This window comes from Furipterus horrens, unplaced genomic scaffold (assembly GCF_987537825.1).
Source record: "Furipterus horrens unplaced genomic scaffold, mFurHor1.1.pri manual_scaffold_2, whole genome shotgun sequence".
Lineage (NCBI taxonomy): Eukaryota > Metazoa > Chordata > Mammalia > Chiroptera > Furipteridae > Furipterus > Furipterus horrens.
In genome coordinates this window covers 138395132-138416836 of record NW_028327172.1, presented here as the reverse complement: position 1 = coordinate 138416836, position 21705 = coordinate 138395132, and the positions used below count along the sequence as shown (strand labels likewise).

At 39.8% G+C, this 21705-nt stretch overlaps 1 protein-coding gene across 1 annotated transcript in view; it reads right to left on the bottom strand.

Moving 5' to 3' along the window:
- The window catches only part of LOC150019571 (sperm-associated antigen 6), a 37656-nt gene extending 22570 nt beyond the window's left edge, over nucleotides 1-15086 (bottom strand). Inside the window, exons 1-2 of the mRNA XM_090268006.1 lie at nucleotides 14978-15086; nucleotides 4024-4190 (exon numbers count right to left, since the gene is read on the bottom strand). Coding sequence (XP_090124132.1) covers nucleotides 4024-4190; nucleotides 14978-15032 — 222 coding nt within the window. The 5' untranslated portion in view covers nucleotides 15033-15086. The remainder of the gene's footprint in view (nucleotides 1-4023; nucleotides 4191-14977) is intronic.
- Between the last annotated feature and the right edge of the window lie 6619 nt (nucleotides 15087-21705).

Sequence of the window (21705 nt, the reverse complement as noted above, 5' to 3'; positions counted from 1 at the left end):
TTTTTGATGTTCTTTATTGCTTTTGTTCAGTAACTAAACAAAAACAATGTAAGTCTTCTATTACATTTTAAATATTTTACTCTAAACATGGTTTTATAAAATAAAATATTATATTTCCTGTAAAATATATGTCCTACAAATTCATCAAATAATGAAATTTTTATGTATCTGCATTACACTAAAGGCATTTGACCCACAGGAACTCAGAGTGTCAGAAAGTACAATCAAACTGTTGACTGACAAATATGTTTACTTTACTTGCCCTCAGACTCTAAGCCTGGTGGGCCTTTCATGACCTCAACTAATCTTTCTGGTGTTCTAAGTTATCCTGAAGTAACAACCATGTTTTGAGATGCACTTATCAACCATTGAATAGACATAAAGGCAAAACATTCATGATACATTTTAAAACTTTTCCTGGCAAAGAAACTAGTCAAACAATGGGATGTAATATTTATCCTTTTTTAGAAGTGCTTTTTTAAAAAGATAAATACAAATGACTTACCATTATATGAATTTTAAGTAGTGCTTCACATTTATAATGTTTTCTACATATAAATTTTATTAGATTAAGAAATAAAAACCAAAACATCATTTTCTTTATATAGCTAAGAAAATTAAATGCTTAGAAAGTATACTCTGCTGTAACTTTCACTGTAGTTTTATGGTTCACATAATGACACAGTAATGGTCTTCTAATTCCTCCTTTTATTGATAGAACTCAGTTAATCACATATTTTAGATTCTGTTTCTATTTCCATACAGCCACTACTAAAAAGTGCCTGGGACTCATGGCACCTGTTTCGAAAGCATTCTATTTATTTAGGCTAAAATATTAAGATACAAAATAATGTATAGGAGAGAGAAAATACATCAAGTATATTTTTAGCATTAAATCTCAAAACCTAGCATATATTGGTGACATAAGAAATATGCTTTTTAGTAATGATGTTTTTATTTTATATATTTCTTTAGTTTCTTAAATGTAAGATATATAGATATTAAAATTCTTGTTGTAAAGTTTAATTTTATGTCAGTAACCAAATAGCTACTAATTTATTGTAAAAATGAGAATAGAGTTTTAAAGTAGCTTTCTACAGATTTTCTTATAATTGTGGGAAAAAAATGGTGACACATTTCGTATCATTACATTAAACTAATTTGACTTTTTATGTTATAGAATTTTCTAATTCATAATTTATTGGGTATTAATAGTCACTTCTAACTACAGTGCCTATAATTTACACTTTCTGATCTCATTCCCCCTTTCTCCTAATTTCTGCTTACTCAAATCCCTCTCTTCTATCTTATCTCTCACCAAAGGAATTTCCTTAAAAAAAAAAAAGTAAAAGGACTTTGTTCCTCATAAAGAGAGATTAAATCTCCTGTGAGAAATGAGTTAAAGGACTGGTAGGTGGAGACAGAAGCTTGTGAATAATGCTTCACATTCTCATTTTCCTGTCATTTTTCTGCCTTAATACTTTGTCTCTGTATAACTAGTGGACATCATTCACACAGCAAACTTCTATTAAGAACCTTCTATGTGGGATACCAAAATACATACTCTGCCCTCAAAGGAAGGAGTTAAGCATTCAGGAAGAAGAAGGTCTAACACTAATTGATGATAGAAGGAATATCTACAAGAAAAATAAAATTTCTTTTGACTCCTTGTAGAGTTAAAACAGTCATTAGTAAATGACTCTCCAATTTATAAAAATGAGGCAAATTTTTCAACAAAAGGGTTTGTTGTTTACTTTTTTAAATGCTGGTAAAATACACGTAACATAAAATTTACCGTTTTAACCATTTTAAAGTATACAATTCAGTGGCATTTAGTGCACTCACAATGTTGTGCAACCACCTTTGTAGTTCCAGAATATTTTTTTGAAGATTTTACTTTATTTTTAGAGAGAGGGGAAGGGAGGTAGAAAGAGAGGGAACTATCAATGTGAGAGAGAAACATAAATCGGTTGCTTCTTGCAAGTGCCCCAGCCAGGGACCAAGTCCCCAACCAAGCATGTATCCTAACTGGCAACCGAACCTGTGACCTTTCCCTTTATGGGACAACACCCAGCCAACTGAGCCACACCAGTCAGAGCTATAGTTCCAGAATATTTTTTATCAATCCAACAAGGAACTCCATATGTGTTACGCAGCCATTCCTCATTCCCATCTCCCTCAGCCCTGGGCAACCTCTAATCTGCTTCTGTCTGTGGATTTGCATGTTCTGGATATTTCATATCAATGGAATCATATAATATGTAGCCTTTGTGTCTGGCTTTTTTCTCTTAGCATAATATTTTATGTTGTAGCATATATCATTACGTGATCCTTTTTATGGCTGATAATAGTCCACTGTATAGATATATAATATTTTGTTTATCCTGTAGTTCTTTTGGCTACTGTGAATAATGCTGCTACGAACATTTGTGTACAGTTTTGTTTGAACACCTGTTTTCAATCATTTTGGAAACATAACTAGGAGTAGAATTTCTGGGTCATATGGTAATTATGCTGAAGTTACTGAGAGAATTGCCAAGCTGTTCCAAGCAGCTGCACCATGTTGCACTCCTACCAACAATGTTCAAGGGGTCCGATTTCTCCACATCTTCGCTAACACTTGTTATTTTCCTTTTTTGGTATGGTCATCCCAGTAGGTAATGTGCTATCTCATTGTGGTTTTGATTTGCATTTCGTAATGACTAAAGCTGTTGAATTTCTTTTCATGTTTGTGGGCCATGTGTATCCGTCGTCGGCAGCCGTCCATCTCGAGAGATGATGGTGTAGCTTCTTAAAAGTCTATCTGCACCGCCGAGAATGGCTGTGCAGTCCGACTCGGGAGTGACACGGTATCTGTCTCCTCCCGTGTTGAATCGACATCTTGCGATGACGCTGGAGTGTCCTCTCCAGTGAAGCTGAAGCTACAGAGCCTGGGCAGGGTAATATGGAGGGTCTGCTGTTGCCCATGCAGCAGACCCCCCCTCTCTTCGCAGCTGAAGGGTCCAAGGGAAAGACGGAGTCAATACAGCTTGGCTTCAGGTGCGCCGCAGGAGTTGCCGGTGTTGACTACAACGTCAAACCGCTTTAGGGACTCCGGCTCCAGATTTTCTGTTGGGGTTTACTCCCTTAGCCTTTCCCCTGAAGAGGTATGCCGCAAGGCAGCGGAGGTTTTTTGGAGTCAGAGTTTTCCTTCTCTGATGTGCCCTGACTGGAAGATCGAACCAGTGACACTTAGCTCGCAGGCCGACGCTCAATCCACTGAGCCAAACCAGCCAGGGTAACCATGTGTATATGTTCCTTGAATAAATGTCTATTCAAATCTTTTTCCCATTTTTAATTGGATTGTTCATCCTTTGGTTACACAAATATGAATGTGATCTTAAAGATATTTCAAGAAAGATATATTCCTAGGTTATGATAAACTAGCAGACTGGAATGAACAGTCCAAGACCCCACCTATAGGAAGGTCCTTAACTACTGTTAGGTGCTGTTAGGTGGCTCTGTACAGAAACATAGAGTAGAACCAGAGAGAGGGCGAAACATATATTGGGGCACTCTTAGATGATCCTTAAAAGGCCTGACATGCTTGCATACCTGGTAAAATTCTTTATCAGACCTTCCATTAAACACATTCTTCCTTTTGGTTGTCTCTCCCCCTTGCTCTAAAGCAATCTCCTATAGTTACCATTAACCAAATTTCATCTGTATATAAAGATTTCTGTAAACAGCTTTTTGTTTGCCTAAGGTTTTATATTCCTAAGACTAATTCTATAATTTTAATACTCTGATACACAGAAATATTGCTTTATGTCTAACTTCATTACATTTTTAAATCTGTTAATACCATAATGGAAAAAAGCTGCATACCAACTTCAAAGCAGAATGCCCTAAAGATATTATGTTCAGTTTAAAGAATTGAAGGTGTATCAACATCTTAATAATTCTAAGGCCTATAACCTTGTAAATGTACCCAAACTATCAAAATTTTTAAGTCAAAAACATAACTTAAAAAACAATTTTTACATTCTGCTCAGCCAATGAATAAACAAGCTGTGGAAGGATGTCGCCCTTCACAACCGCTTCTGCTAGGTCAGTATTATAATCAGCCAGTCTCCCAAGAGCCAAAGCAGTAGTCTGTCGAATCGTCGGGACCACATCCAGAAGAAGAGGCCGCAGCAAAGACATCACACCTGAGTTAAATTATGAAAGAACAGAAATAAGCAAAATTTAAATTAAAAAGCAAACACAATTCAGCGTATATGCAAATAAGAAAATGAAGGGGAAAATCAGCAAAAACAAAAAATTAGCCACTAAAAACTAATGGGATGTTTAGAAGTATATAACTGGCCAAGACACAGAATAACACAACCTGTAATTATCAAAGTAGCATAGTGTGGAAATAAGAACAGTTCTGGGTTTAGAGAAGAGTTTAAATCCCTGATTTGGCAAATAGTAGCTGTGTGACCTGACAGGGCTGTCATGACGAATGTGAAGAAAGGTTGTGAAGCACATAGCATAATGCCTAGCACGTGGAGTGGTGAAGGGGCTAGATTTCCCCTGCTTCCCTCCCCTGGGCTTTGCAAATCCTATCTTTCAGGGCTCAGTTCAGATCCTTTTCCTCTCAGTGAAGTCTTTCTTTTCTTTTTCTTCCTGATTCCAACTGTTGGGTCTTTTCTCTGATTCCAAATGAAAGAGTTTATTGCAGAAATTTTATCAGGATCTACCTCAGAGCCAGGGGAGCTAGGAGTGTCATTTGTCCGGGACCTCACATTCATGAAGGGCTGCAAATCGGATTTCTGTCATTATCTCCAAATAAATAAATTCTTTGATGTAAGAAAGTATATCATATTATCAGCTCTCACAACATTCATTTTAGGGTTGAGTACATAATAAGTATCTCATCCTCACAATAATAATAAAAGTAGCTTATATTAATGGAGCATTTATATGATTGCATTATTTTAAGGATTTGTTTTCCATATTATTAATTTACTGACCTCTCGTAACAAACCTATGATGTGGGCCCTATTATTATGTCTACTTTACAGATGAGGAAATTGAGGCTGAGAAAGTTTTAAAAATTGTCATACTTCTAATAAAAGGTGGAGCAAATTTAGAAATTCTGACATTCTTGCCCTGATCACATGGTTCATTTGGTTGGGCATTGTCTGGCAAGCAAAAGTTTGCTGGTTCAATTCCTGGCCAGGGCACATGCCTGGGTTGTGGGCCTGGTCCCTGGCTGAGGCACTTGCAAGAGGCAACTGGTTGATGTTTCTCTTCCTCTGTTTCTCCCTACCATTCCCCTTCTCTAAAGTAAATAAATAAAATCTTTTTGAAAAAGAAATTCTGACATTGTTATTGATAACTGCTAAATAAATAATATTTATTTAAAGTTGAGGAGGTAGGGGAAGGGAGACAAATAATTGCATTTTGGTCATCTTATTGGATATTCCAACTCTTTATATTAACTCTGCCTTACAAGAAAATCTGTAAAACAGTCAACTGCTATTTGTGCTTTAATGATGGTGTATTGGTCTAAGGTTACAAGAAAGGTAATGATGTAGTTCAAACTCTAACAAAGTGACCCTTGACTTTCTAAACTTTACATAATTTACAGCAGGCTATTCAACTGATGTTACCATATCTTTTCTGTAAAAACATATTCCAGTGATCTATAAAAGCATATATTATAAAAGAATAATGTTATATCCAGAAACATTTGAGACAGAATAAAAGGGAACACTTAAAATAACTTTTAGTATTGGACTAAAGTATAATAAATAGCACTAGCAAATAACATAAACAGAGAATGATGATGCTTATCTCAGATACATTTAATGATGGGACCTGTGGCTTTTCATAGTTTCCAATTTCATTTAGTGATCATTTTTCTGTCTAGGTTGGCTTGGTTAGATCATATACAAGGCCACGGTTGCAAGTTTAAATCTCACATAGGCTGGTTAACTTTGCAGGCACAAAGCACTCCTGCTCATGCCTAGGTCATAGGTCCTGCTAAACAAATCAACATGTCTATGCTCATAAGTGTTGTTTATATTATTATCTATACTTTTTTCATGGAGATAATTTCTGAAATATCTCACAACAAAAAGTTTAAAGTACAGAGTAAGGTATTAGCATTACTACCAAGTATTAATATGGGTTCTTTCTAAAAAGTTGGGTTTAAAGCAACTTGTCAATCTTTTCTTTGTAGTTCGCTTTATTACTTAATTTTTAGTTTGTTTCTTAGTTCTGGTTAAATAACATAAAAATTACCACTTAACCCATCTGTAGTGTACAATTCAGTGGTACTAAGTACATTTCAAATGATGTGTAATAAGCACCACTATCTAGAAACTGTTAAGCTGTTTCTACAGAAGCTTCACCATTTTACATTCCCATCAGTAAGGTGCAAGCGTTCAAATGTCTCCACAGCCTCACCAATGCTTATTTTCCATGTTTTTAAAAAAATAATAGCCATCCTACTAGGTGTGAAGTGTTATCTCATTGTGGTTTTGATTTTTAAATCCCTAGCATTAATGATGGTGAATGTCTTTTTATGTGCTTATTGGCCATTTGTACATCTTCTTTTTTGAAATGTCTATTCAAGTCCCTTTCCCATTTTCCGTTAGGTTATTTGTTGTTGTTGAATATAATGACATTTTTGATAATAAATATGCATCATTTAAAAAAGAAAAGCTGCCCTGACTGGTGTGGCTCAGTTGACTGGGTGTCTTCTCACAAAGTGAAAGGTCACTGGTTCGATTCCCAGTAAGGGCTCATGCTTGGGTTGCAGGCCTGCCCAGGTAGGGGTGTGTGCCAAAGGCAACCAAATGATGTTTCTCTCTCACACTGATGTTTCTCACCTTCTCTTTCTCCTTCCCTTCCTCCTCTCTAAAAATAAATAAATAAAATCATTTTTTAAGTAAAATAAAAAAAGAAAAGCTAAATCTGTTAGGATATATTTAAAGTTTCATAATAAAGAGATTAAAGAAGCCAAAAATATAAAGCAGCATATGTTTAGAACAGTTTCAAAAGAATCACAATTTTAAAAAAAGAAAATAATAATTTATGGTTTATATTATTTTTTTCTGATGATTCTGTTATTTCCTTTTTTTCTCATTTGATAAATTTATGTAAAGGAGTAGTTTATTGTCTGTTGAAATATAATTGGAAAATCAGTCCATACTGAGTTATTCAACCTATTTTAAGTTAAAATCTCAAGAACTTTGAACTTTTATGTTAATGATTTGATGAATTTATCTATCTAGGTCTACAATATTTAACTTAATTATGTGTTTATTATTACAGTATTTAGCTAATATACCAAGTCTCCAATTTTGGAAAATTTCAGTTTGCAATTTTAGCAGTAAACTATTTTATCCCTGCAAAAGGTACTTCACTTGTCCATATATTAGGAATTTTCTAATTTATATATTTTTTCCTCCATTTCTCTACTGTATCTGGCCCAGGAAAAATAATGTTAATAAAATGACACATAATTTCATTCCTTCTGTTCCTGTATTCAATATCCGAGTTAGGCTTCTACATGGAAACTTCTATCACACTTTTTCTATATTCATTAGTTTAGACAGTAGCACAATGAGAATTTTCAAAAATTTTTAATATTTGAACCTATAAAAGTAACAGCCCTGGCTGCTGTGGCTCAGTGGATTGAGCCTCGGCCTGCGAGCCAAGTGTCGCTGGTTTGATTCCCAGTCAGGGCACATGACTAGGTTGCAGGTCAGGTCCCCCGTTGGGGGCGCGAGTGAGAGGCAACCACACAGTGATGTTTCTCTCCCTCTCTTTCTCCTTTCTCCCCTCTCTAAAAATAAATAAATAAATAAAACTAAGTAAATAAATAAATAATTTTAAAAAAAGAGTAACAGCTAAAATTTCCGTTTAAAAATATGTTTGTCTGAGGGGTAGGGGCAGGTAGAGAGGAAAAATAGGGGATAAATGGTGATGGAAGGAGCCTAGACTAGACTTTGGACAGTGAACACACAATATACAGATGATGCCTTAAAGAATTATATATTTGAAGCCTATATAATTTTAATAACCAATGTAACCCCAATAAATTCAATAAAAATAAATAAAATATCTTTGTTTGAATAAGAGTATTCTTATTAGAGAAAATAATGTCCCAAATTTCTAGTCCTTAAATTGCCTCTTAGTACTTTATAATCATTAGTCCCCAGGGACATGCTTTTTTAATCTCTTACACAGCTCAAGCATGGAGACTGTTATTTAACGACACATTTGTCCTGAAAATACAGATAATGATGCAAGAGACACTGAGCTGAAGTAGTGGGGAGTGGAGAAGAGAAGAGAGGAGAGGAAAGGAGAGGAGAGGATAAATGAAGTATATATACCATAAAAATTTTTTTACCTTAACTGCTTGTCCATTAGGACTCCATAGTAACTGATCCTTGATGAGCGAATGCATGAAATTTAGAGTCCATAAATTACAGCAGTCTGAATAGTTGCTATAATATCTGATACGCAGGGTCTCTAGGCAGCAGCGAATAACCTCATTGGGGTCTCCACTGAAGGAGCCAACAAGATCTATCTAATGTCTAATATTAAAAATAATTCATATATTATACTCTAATATCTATAAAACAATTTAGTCTACTCTATACAAATTGATAAAATAGTGTAAAACTATTTTTGAATTTAACTTATAGGATAAATCTTTACAATTCTCTCCCTCTCCCAATTTTATAGCTTTGAGTTCCTTTTCTATTTTTCTTGTTCCAGTGCCATACTGGCTACATTGCTGCTAATACACCAGTTAGGCCCAAAACAAAAACAACCTTGCTGATCCTGCCACAATCATTCATTCAAAAAACAGATCAGGGTTTACCAGGTGACAAGGAATAGAACTACATATATGTGTTAAGCAGCTCCCATTCTCAAGAAAGAATCAGGTGGAGGAGATTGTAAAATAGTCTTAAAATGATCATAGCTCACTCTTTTAATTCCTTTCAATGCAACATAGGCCTAATTATTTTGATTTTACATGCTAAAAGTATATAAAAATTAGGAACGAAATGTCAAACATTTCCAAAGACAAAAAGAAATTATTCATTTTCATATTGCATATATACATATATACTCTCACAAAAACAGAATTTATTTATTAAAAATTGTATATTTATTATTACATGTTTAAACTTCAGTCACCTTCACAGTACTCTCCATTTGATGCAATACACCTATTGAGATGTTTTTTTCCACTGCTCAAAGCAGTTTTTTAAAAGTATATTTTATTGATTATGCTGTTACAGTTTTCCCAATTTCTTTTCCCTTTGCTCTCCTCCACCCAGTAGCCCCCTTCCCTCCAGCAGTCCCCTCCCACTTAGTTCATGTCCATGGGTCGTGCATATAAGTTCTTTGGATTCACCCTTTCCTATACTATTCTTAACATCTCCCTGTCTTTTTATACCTACCAATTATGCTTCCTAATCCCCACACCATTTCCCCATTTCTCCCGCTTCCCCCTCCCAGCTGGTAACCCTCCAAATGATCCCCATACCTATGATACTGTTCCTATTCTGGTTGTTTGCTTAGTTTGTTTTTGTTTTTATTTTTTAGATTCTGTTGTTGATAGTTGTTTGTTGTCATTATAATGTTCATAGTTTTGATCTTCTTTTTCTTAAATAAGTCCCTTTAACATTTTATGTAATAAGGGCTTGGTGATGATGAACTCCTTTAGCTTTACATTGTCTGGGAAGCATTTTATCTGCGTGCCCTTCAATACTAAATGATAGCTTTGCTGGATGGAGTAATCTAAGTTGTAGGTCCTTGTTTTTCATCACTTTGAGTGCTTCTTGCCAGTTCCTTCTTGCCTACGCAGTGTCTTTTGAGAAATCAGCTGATAGTCTTATAGGAACCCCTTTGTAGGCAACTCTCTTCTCTTGCTGCTTTTAAAATTCTCTCTTTATTTTTAACCTTTGGCATTTTAATTATAATGTGTCTTGGTGTGATCCTCTTTGGGTCTAGCTTGTTTGGGACTCTGTGCTTCCTGGACTTGTATGTCTATTTCTTTTGCCAAATTAGGGAAGTTTTCCTTCATTATTTTTTCACATAAGTTTTCACTTTCTTGCTTTTCCTCTTCTCCTTCTGTCATCCCTATGATTTGGATGTTGGCACATTTAAAGTTGTCCCAGAGGTTCCTAATCCTCTCCTTATTGTTGTTCAATTCTTGTTTCTTCTTTCTGTTCTGGGTGAATGTTTATTTCTTTCTTTTGTTCCACATTACTAATTTGAATCCTGGCTTCCTTTCCATCACAGTTGGTGCCCTGTATATTTTTCTTTATTTCACTTTGTATAACCTTCACTTCTTCCTTTATTTTGTAGCCATACTCAATATTTTCTCTGATCATCCTATCACCAATGTTGAACTCTGCATCTGATAGGTTGGCTATCTCTGTTTCATTTATTTCTCTTTTGTGGTTTTGCTCTGTTCTTTCATTTGAGCCATATTTCTTTGCCTTCAACTTGGCCACTGCCCTCTGTTTGTTTCTGTATATTAGGTACAGCTGCTTTGACTTCATGCCTTGGTAGTATGACCTAATATAGTAGGTGTTCTGTAGGGTCCAGTGGCACAGCCTCCCCTATCACCTAAGCTGGGTACTCGAGGTGCACCCTTTTTGTAGGCTGAGTACACCCTTACTTTGTAGTTGAAACTTGGTTGCTGTTGGCAGGTTTATGGAAGGGATTTACCCAGACCAGTCAGCTGCAAGGACTGGCTGTGGCCACTGAACACCAACCTCTGTGGAGACTCAATTGTGTAGGCGTAAAGTGGTGGTGCCTTGACGTGGTTTGTAGCTGTCCACTGGGTGCGCTGGCCCTGGGGTTTCCCAGGTGGTGTAGACCAACGTCAACCTCCATATGTGTTTTGCCCCGGGCACCCTGCCTGAGCTATAAAGCAATCTAAGATTGCTGCTGCTCGTGCTGGGCTTGGTGATTCCCAGGTGAAGCCAAGCTGTGAATCAAAGCTGGCTGCTGCTAGTGCTGGTCCTGGAGCTCACTGAGGCCAACTGCTGCTTGTTCCATAGGATTTAGGAAGCATGATCCAAGACCAGACAGTCCTGTGAAAAAGCAGTTTGGGTGGGCACATAAGTTGGGTTGTGTGGAGTCTCTGGTGATCTCCAGGGTGGGTCAAACAGTGTTATCCAGGTTGATGGAGTCTCAGATATGCACCAGCTTGCAGGCTCCATCTCCATAGATGTGGTTTCTTTAATTCTGTAGTTGTCAGACTTCCATTCAACTTGATTTCTGACAGTTCTGGCTGATGGTCGCTCTATATTTTAGTTGTAATTTTGATGTGGTTGTGCAAAGAGGCCATCCATGTTTGCCTATGCCACCATCTTGCTGGATTCTCAATTTACATGTACTTTAGATGAAATGATTGGAACTTACATAAAGAAATCTAAAAACGAGCCTTTACTATAGTTTTCAAGTGAACGTGTAAGTTCCACAAATATAAACCTTTATTTCCAGCTAAAATCTCTCTCCTGGGCTCCAGAGCACTGTATGTCCAAATTGCTTACCATAGTCACTGGCACATAAATATCCCAGACACACTTCAACCTCAACACTGTTAAGAGTGAAATCACCATTTTCCTCTGCTTTTTGTATCCTCTTTCTCCAGTAATGAATGGTGTTAATGTGCCTAAGCAACCAGAAGCCTGGGGGTCATCCTGAACTCATCTCTCTCCTTACTGCCCCTTGCCCCTGCCCCCTTCCACTAAGCCACAAGTTCTGCATATCGCTTATCCGGCATGACTGCTACAGCAAAAATTGATACCTGGTTTCCTGATCTCATTTTAATCCCTCCAATCTGTTCTCCACACTACTGTGAAGATCATCTTTTAAAACATAAAAAGGGTCTCAATGTTACTCTAATTAAAATTCTTAAATGGCTTTCTATCAATTTCAAGACAAATCCAAGCTTCAGATGAGGTCCTTCATAATTAGCCTATTTTCCTCTCTAAACACTGACTTTTCTCTCCCTTGTCTTATTATCCCAAGAAGTTCCAATCATACCTAAACATTTGCCTTTTCTATCAAAAACATACTGTATTTTCTCTTGCCTCTGTGCCTTTCCACATAATTTCCTTCTACCTGAAGTCACTTTCCCCTTCCCCTTCTCAGCCTGGCTAACTCCTGGAAACTCTTCCTAAAAATCTCCTATAAACAGCACCTTTCACTCCCAAAGCCTGAGTTAAGTACCCTTCATATGAGCTACATATGTCTATCTTTAGATGCTTATCAAGGAATATTTTATTTATGTATATATCTCTCCATTAGCAAATAAGCTCCTTAAGGGCTTTCTGTTTTTGCATGATCAGCATCTAAACATTCACCTGGTACTTGTACACTCAGTAAGTGTTTATTGAATGATGTATGAACAAGCTGTGAAAATTAATATAGAGAGAATAAATAGGACAGTTCTAAAAGGACTGTCTGCTTCAAGATGTTTCATGAGTAATATCTGAAGAGGAAAATTTTAGAAGGTGGTCAGTTAAAAAAATATATCTTCAGATACATTAATTTTTACATCATTCATACTCCACCTACTCTAAATTCTTTTTAGATCATCTACTCTAAAATACATGTGTGCAAAGATAATTATTAAGAGCTATGTGGTGGAGACAGGTACTGACAATTTTATGAGAAGCATGGGTTAGGGAGAGTTGCTGCAGTTGAGCTCTGAACACAGCACTGAGTTTTATGGTGGCAAAAGTAAAAGGGGAAATACTTTGTGAAATAAAAGAAAGTAGGAACAGATTTTTTTTTCCTGAAATTTCATACCAAGGACTTGCTTGACATATAATAGTTAATAAAGATTGGTTGAATAAAAGAGTATATGTATCTCCATATTAAAAACACTTCATAACAAAATGGACAGTATCTTCAATGACAGATTTAAAGAAGCAACGGGAAAGTTGTCTTTTTTAAAATTAAGACCTTGATTTAAAAATTAAACAGAGGGCGCATTGTTAGACTAATTCTACAAAGGCATTTCTATGAAAAACTGATATAATCTAGTAAATGTACATAATCTAATAGTGATTATGACTAGACAGAGACAGAATATATGAAAATATGGATAGAGATCATTTCCTTTGGAGGCACATACATACATACACACAAACGTAAGTGTTGCTTGTTTTCACCTAGACTTTTAATAGAACTTGAATAACAATAAAGTTTAAGTTGAGCTACCCTTTTGATAGAAAACATGGGGCAAATGGCAAAACCAAATCATTATTTACTTGGAAAATTAGGGAAGTCTGACTTGTGTTCAGATGCGCCATCCTACCCACTACAAGGAAAGGCCAAATTTTTTCTCAAGGTGGGGCCCTGGGTTTCCCCTACGGTCAGTATATCGACTCAGCAGAAACCCCAAAGTTCTACCCCAAAAAAAACATGGGAAAAAAATCCTTCACATAAAGTATGATTAAATGAAAAGCAAAGGGAAGTGTTAAGTATACAGTCACATCAATCAACCAACATTTATCAAGTGCCTCCCCCTTCATTGTGCTCTACCTCAAGTGTTCTCAAAAAGCCCAGGAGAAAAGGCTCTGATGAGGTTGCCTCTGCACCTTCCCCAATCCTGGCAGGCTCTTAGTCCAACAACCCTCTGAAGTACTTACTCCCTTGGATCTCAACTCCCAATGATTACACACTTTTCTCTGGGTGCTTTAAATGAATTTCTGGTTTGATAAAGCTTTTCCCTAGAAGCCACAGGAAACTGAAAGGTCTGCTAAAGCTCTGAGGCCAGTCTAACCATAAATACAACTCCTCCCTCAAGCCTCCAGGGGTTTATCAAAGTTAGTCACATGACTGAAAAAGAAAGCTTGATCAGAATATATAATTGATAATACATATAGTGGCTCATTCAAAAGCATTTTAATATCTGAGTGATTTTAAAAAAGAATAAACCATATGAATGTTTAATCGACTATTAAGAAAAGTTTTGTAACAAAAGTTATAGGTTATTTTTAATTAGAGGAATAAATACATTAGAATATCATTATCTACTTAAAATAACTAAAGAAGCGCTTGAATCTAGAAAACATGAACTATGTTAAAATAAATTTCTCAGGAAAAGAAAAATCTTAGTGTCCTGTCAAGATATTAGTCATCCTGGTGGCAATAACTTTAAAATGTTGTTATATTCCTTTTGTATCCTATCCCTTTATAAGCCAGACTATAGGTGGCTATTTAAAATGTCATACTTAAGTCACTTATACTTTGGTGATCACTTAGCCTAATAGTTTGAACTGATTAAATTCCATAATATATTCTATATTGTACACTTATGGGAAGAGAAAACCTGCCACTATTATACTAAAACATATTATTCTGTATCTTAAGTGTTATCTATAGTCCCATATTTCAGTATCAAAATTTCAATTTAATGTCAATCATGTTCCCCTTTTAAAAAGGCAAGGTGACATGCACCGGCACCCGGATAAAACGGGTCTCATTAGGGTAGATTCCCACTCACGTAAGATAACTTCCAGGCAATTACTTTGGCTTTGACTTTCAACCTGACATTTGCCTGGTGGCGATAAAGACGGAAATAGGGACGTTGGGCCTCTCTCACACCCGTCAGTAAGCTTCACCCTCTCAGCCTCACTCCCAAAGGCCCGCTCAAGAGTCTGAACGCGTCTTCGCGGTGAGTTGGAGGAATTTACAGACGCCGTGCTCCAGTCCCCGCCCTTCTCCTCCCCAGACCTCAGCCGCGGGGGAGGGAGGTGGGATGGGAGGCCGGGGTGAGGAGAGGGTCGAGGCGGGGAACCGGGGACTCAGGGCGGCGACTGGCCGGGGATACGGGTGACGGGCGAGGGAGGGCCGGGGACTCAGGGTGACCAAGGCCTCGAGGCGCTGAGCAAGGCCGAGGCACCCGGTGACACAGCCCCGCAGGTCCGAGGCGGCGCGGGTTCAGGCGAGGGCTCACCCGCGTTCTGCAGGGTCTCGATGTTTTGGGGTCTGGTCGCCAGCTCTGCCACCATCTGCACGAACTGAGTCCGGGCCTCCTGGTACCGCTCGAACACTGCGGGGAGAGAAACGGTGGGGCCGGCCGCCCTGTCGGCCCTGCCCCCGCCGCCCCCAGCCGTTGGGGCGGCCGGCCCAGCCCCTACCTTGCAGCACCTGCCTCTGACTCATGGCGCCGCCCCCGCAGCTCCCCGCCCGCCGCAGGCTCGTGGGCGAACAGACGCAGCTGCTGAGACGGCCACTCGTCCTGGGTCGGGAGCCGGCGCTGTCTGTGTACTCCCGCCTCCCGGTCAACCGACCGGAACCGGAACGCGGCAGTCTGGCTGCAACGGACAGTCCGGGGAGTGACGTCACGGCCGCGGGGGTGGGTGGGGGCGCATTTGGGAAGACGGCCAGCCCCGGGGGAACTCCGCCTGCAGGGGCGCCCCCGACGTGCCAAAGGCGCCCAGCCGCTGCAGGAGTCGTGCCCCGTCGGGTGTCGCTACCCCGATGAGTAGGGCGTCCCCGGGGGAGTGGTTCTGTGCAAACGGACCCCAGACCCGCGTTGCCGCCTGACTGCGTGCAACTCGTCCGTCCAGGAGCACCACGCGCGGGGAAAACTCCGCGCAAGTGCAGGGAAACAAGGAAACAATGCCACATGTGACACTGTATGATCTGGTAAATACATTGTCGTCAATGCAACCTTCAACTCAAACGTTCTCCCCTTTAGTCCAGCTTTTATATACCTGACATTTCGGTTTTTCATATTTCTGGTGGGTCAATGATGTTCATACACTTAATTATATTGCATTGAAAGCACTGGTAAGCCGTCCTAAATATTCAAGGAGAAAAGCAGACGAGGAAACTACGTGATAAATGTCCTGTCTCCCACGACTTTCTCTTCCTACTACTAGCTTTTCTGTTTTCTTACTTTTGTGTGATTTTTAAACGTTTCGGTTTGTCTTTTAAATTTAGGCTTCATTTGTTGCTTGGGGTAGGGTGGAGAAAGACAGAGAGGGAGAGAGAGAGAGAGAGAATAAGAATATCTTCACCTGGAAAAAGTCTTAATTCAAATTATATTAACCAGACGTCCCTAGCTTATATAACTTTAAGTCTTTACAGAGTTTCTTATAACAAAAATTAGGTACTTAGTCTATTACTGGTTTCTAGCTTCTCTAAACACTGTATACCAAATGTTTCAATCACAGATGTCAATTTAAAATGTTTCTCCATCAGAAACTACAATTTCACCAGGTGTCAAGTGAATAGATAGCCACAGCTACTGCTGAGTAAGTGCCAAGATAGGAAACCTCTGGATATCTCTTCTTCAATAGAAGGAACCAAGCAAACTTAGTTCTTGGAGATCTCATTCTTACTTGAGCACTCTGATGATGTCCTGATATTGTGTGGAGCCTCAAAAAGTTGGGGAATGGACCAGCAATCAGAGAGAGAGCAATATGTGTATTCAGTAAGGCAGGTTCCTGTCTTTTGCTCTGCAGTTCAGAAGAAGCCCATGATATCCACAATCTCTTTACTTAACTCTAAGGCATAAGTTTCACAATGATCACCACATTTCTCTAAGGAAACAGATGCTTTGAAATTAAAGACGTTAACCCTGGCTGGTGTGTCTCAGTGGGTTGAGGACCAGCCTGTGAACCAAAAGATTGCCCGTAAAATTCTTGGTCAGGGCACATGCCTGCGTTAATCATATGTAACTTAAAAATCATCTTTGCATTCCTCTATTTATGAATACGAGACTCAAAAAGATGACAGTATAAAGCCAGTTGAAAAATCCTGTTGTTTTTCTTCAAAAATCTGCCGTGAAAATTCAGAAAATCCCATTATCATAGGAATATATTCTACATATGCCTAGAGGAAATTTTAGTTTTAACCTACATATATTTTTTCTTCAGCACCTAGTTACATATTCAGCAGCCTGCCCTGTTTTAAGGGCTGTAATTGCTCTAAGCCAGTGATTTTCAACCTTTTTATCTCATGGCACACGTAAACAAACTAATTACTAACATTCTGTGGCACACCAAAAAATATATATATATTTTGCCACTCTGACCAAAATATAGGTATAATTTTGATTCATTCACACTGGATGGCTATTATGCTGGCTGTTGTCTTTTCTTTTTTAGCTAGTATAATGACAGGTTTTAAAGCATGCTATTCGCAGGCCGCCTTTATCCACTTAATATTACAACATAAGGCTTTCCCCATGTTTTAAAATTGCTTTGCCAGTATTCTTTGAATGGCTTTATCATATTCCATCAAATGATTGTTCCATAACTCACTGAAGCAGCCCACAGCACTAGACATGAAATATTGTGAGTAATGCTATGATGAATATCTTTGTGCATACATCAGGGGATCATTTGTAGACGACGGTCTTTTTTTTTTTTTTTTAATTTGACAATCTAAGGGAAGAGGTCAGTGCCCCTAAATAAATAGTCAGGTGTTACATGTTTTAAAAATTCTTGTGACACACTAATATGCCTGCTAGGGCACACCAGTTGAAAATTGCTGCTCTAAGCACACTGTGGAAGCAAAGAGGAGGGTAATCTAGGTGAAAAGGTGAGACTACCTAAAACATCACTTAATTAATGAAAATACTGCTTGTTTTTAAAGAATAATTAGCTGTTGTATCAAGGTATGAAATCTCCTAAATAATTAAAACACATCGTTAGCATTTAAATAGGCATTCATTTGGCAACTGCACGTAATTCAAATTATGAGAATACAGTAATCATTTTGCCAACACCAAACCTAAAATTAATGAAATAACTCCATATTTACATATTTTAATGAAAAATAAAGGCATAACATAACCCCATAACCAAGTTAATGTATTCAAAATATTATCTATAATGAGGAAAGCAAACAGGTTACATCTTAAATGTTACATTGCTACTCTTTTGGGGGAAAAACATCAGGATCTTACATTTAGGTCTCAGCAGACCATCCAATTCTGCCATCAAATTTGTCAGCTGGGCAGAAGACTCTCAAACACTTCGGGCCAGGAGGGGAAGATTAACATTTCTATGCTTGTGTCTTATTTCTCATTCTTTGTTTTCGAGACTTTTTAAGTCAACTCTTTCCATTTTAAAGTTCAAAGTTTTTGCGTTTCTTTTAGTGTTAAGGTCTATAAAATATTAAGGTGACAGTGATTTAGCTGGCCCCAAAGTTCTGAAGATACACCTGTATCTTCTCCACTAATTCAGTGGATGTAGAGAGTTTTTCCCACTCCCAAAGTAGACCGTAGTTAGGGAAGTTACACACAAGAATAATTAATCTCCAAAGGCACCATATAGCACAAAGTGATTGATATTTAAAATTGATGCTTCTAATGTAGAAGTCTGTAATACAGCATAACATTTTCTAAGACAACGGGACATACATAAAAATCATATTGCCACTGGGGTGAGTGTGTGTTGAATGTCATCTTAATGAAGACTTAGATTTACATGGATGTTCTTTAAAAATTGTTCCTAAACCTCCTACAACCAGATAGAAATCTATAAGTGCCGGGCCAAAGTCTGTCAGCCGCTCCCTCTCAATACCACCCAGGCCCACGACCACTTTAAAATCTTGGCGTTGTTGGCTTTCTCTCGGAGAAGGTACATACTATTGCTTTCCCACATTTTTATTAGTACAGGACACGCAAGACAAAGATGGGAGGACCACAGAGGAAAGGAAAGAATCTGTGACGCCCACTACGCCCCGCAGAGGAGCAAGGATCTGGGAGGACGCTGCATCCCGCCTCGATGCCAGCCCCCAGCCGAAAGCTCTGCAGACCTGGACACAGAAGTGTCCCTGCGCAGCGTGGGCGCGGAGTCCTGGGTTCCACTGCACTGGCCCTGGCAGACCCCTGCGTTCAGTGTTGGCAGGGTTGCCGGGGCTGGAGAGGACGGGAAGGCTGTAAACCAACCCGACCTCCCTGACCTCCAAGCCTCTTCCTATGTTCCGAAGTTTCTAGAACCCAACGAGCACCTCCGTGCTCTCCGCGCACCTTCTAAGGAGGAAGAGGCACCAGGAGCCTGTTGGCAATGGAGTCAGGCTGTCGATCGGCTTACAACCTAGCGAGGCCCCCACGGCGAGTCTCTGGATCGGCAGCAAAGGGGGCGCGGGTGGGAGGACTGGCAGCGAGGCGGGAGGCTGTGGCCGCAGGGCGCGAGTGCGGAAAAGCGGCGCAGGCTCCTCCAGGAGGCGTCCGCCCGCGGGGCCTCCCAGGGCCCCGGGAGCTTGGGCGTGGGTCGGTGGGTGCCCCTCTCTCCAGCTTCCTCGCAGCCCCGCGGGCTTCAGCACAGTGGGACACCGGTGGGGGGCGGGTGCGGAGAGGAGAGATGAGGAAGGCCTCTGTTCTTTCGCTTTGCTTTCACGGGCAAGCCTGCAGAGGAACCGCACCCTGCGCGGGCTGCCCTGGAGCGCCCGACACGAAAGGGGGAGCCTGGAGCAGGCGGAGGCGGGACCCGAGAACCGAGGCCTCGAAGCGCTGCTGCAGCTAGACAAGCTCACGGGTGGCTGCTCACGTCTGCCTTGCTTCCCGCTGACATTCTGCCCTCGGGATTCAGAGTCCTGCTTGGGAGTCAAGGGTGGGGAGTCTTCAGTCTCTCGCTGACCAGAATGGGGTGTGGGTATCGTGCACCACCTTACATCAGCCAGCTCCTTGGACCCTAGACCACTTTGCGTAGTGTGATGGGCTACGATGCGGCGTGCAGATGATGTTTATTGAGTTGTACACTTGAAACCTGTATGGTTTGGCGAACCAGTGTCAGCCCAATAAATTCAATTTTTTTTTTAAATGTAACGGGTGTCACAAAAAAAAACTTGGCTATTTCAAGATGCATTGCCTTAGTAATTTTGCAATATCCAATACTAGCCCCATAAGTGTTCCTGTTGAACTGTAAGGTAATTAATTCCATGTGTGTGCGCTATAAAAGTAAGGAAGTAACTAAAATCTCATCTTACTTATGGCTGTTCAGCCAGTTTTCAGACACTTTTGGTGGGGAAACTGCAAAGTTACAACTTCTGATTTACAATTTATCATTTTCCTTAGAATTCTGGAAACATCTGTCAGGTATTTTTAGTACAATTCCACAACATTTGAAATATAGTTGGGTAAAAATACAATGAATGCAGATATTTGATTAATGCCACTAGCCTGGAAAATGTTCCATTGAGTTCATTAAAGATATCCAAGTTTTATAGTGGTAATTAGTAAGGTTTTGTTTTTCTAATGAGGGTTGTTGAACTTCAGGAATGCTCTGGAAATTCAAGTATTTGCTGTTATGTTAAAAGGACTCTGGGGCATACAAAGATAACTAAAACAGATGCTTGTCCTTAGGGAGCTTTAAACTTAGAAATTTCAGCACGAATGAAATTTCAACTCAATCAACGAAAAACACTCAACTAACTTAAAGACTATTTAAAGCCAGGACACTTATTAAGAGTGAGGAAATTTAGCAATGCACATATTTCCTGAGTTATCCTACTCACTAAGTAAAAGACTTTGGTAGATACTTTGGAAATTTTTCTTCAATAAAAATCGATTTTAAACACTAACAAAAGTTCTATTAAAAATAAATCAGTATCTTGCAACCACAGAAAATAGAAATGGCAGAAAAACTCATAAGGGTTAATGTCAGTCATTTTCTTTATGCATCAGAGGACTCAGTCCACACTGCTGAGGGGTATTGTGGTTCATCTAATGAAATGAACCATCCACTTCTGTATAACAAGTATATGGATATAACAGGAGTGTTACATTATGAATTTCATGCAGAATATTCATGGCAAAGACAGAAGATAGTAGCTTTTGCCTGTGGCTCTAACCCAGAGGAAAGCCACCATTCCCGAGAGCAGACACAGCCATAATAAGCTTTTGTTTTTGTCGATATTACTAGAAAGGGGGTGGGCATCTGGTGTTGACCTCTTTCTTTACCACCATCCTTATTTCTGATGTCAAGAAAAGCTTTCTAACAAAGTGGCCACCGACAAAGAATTCCAGCTCAAGGTGCAGAAGAGGGCACCTGGGGTTTGGCGACTAAGCAAGGCGCCCCTCTGTCAGGGGCTCGAGTGCCGGTTCGGTGTGGCGGACGGGCTCTGCAGTGTGCGCTCTCAGCTCACTCCCAGAGCTCCTCTTGTCTGCCTGAGGGGCAGGACCAAGCCCTGGGACCTGGCTTTTGAGTGGAGCTGAGGATTCTGAAGGGTGAGTTTTCGGGCGAGGGCGAAAGATGTCTAGGAGAGTCACCCCCGTAGCTGTAAATGCTCCACCCTACCCCCAAGGTGTAGGAGGCGGCAGCTGTACCGGTTGCGGCAGAAGCAGCCTTGGCTGCAAATGACCCTTATGTGGTTGCTACTGGCAACCGAGCCTCTGCGAGCGCGCAGCCACACAGTCCCTGGAAGGAAGGTGGTGAGGGGAAGCGGCTTCGACCCGTGGTTGGGCAGGCTGCCCAGAGGACTCTCCCTTCAGCCCCCGCACTGCCGTTTTCGGGGCCCTTGAGTCCAGCCGTGCGTCACGAAGGGCCAAAAGGCTCTCTGGGTAGGGTTGTCACTGCCTCGGGACTATCAAATTACTGTCCCCCTTCGTGAATGTAACATGACAGCTGGGCCTCGAAGACCAGGTTCGTTTTGTGATATCCCAACTTGTATTTTCGAAAATAGCACACACTAACTCAAACAAAAAACAAGCAATTAGGGAAAATT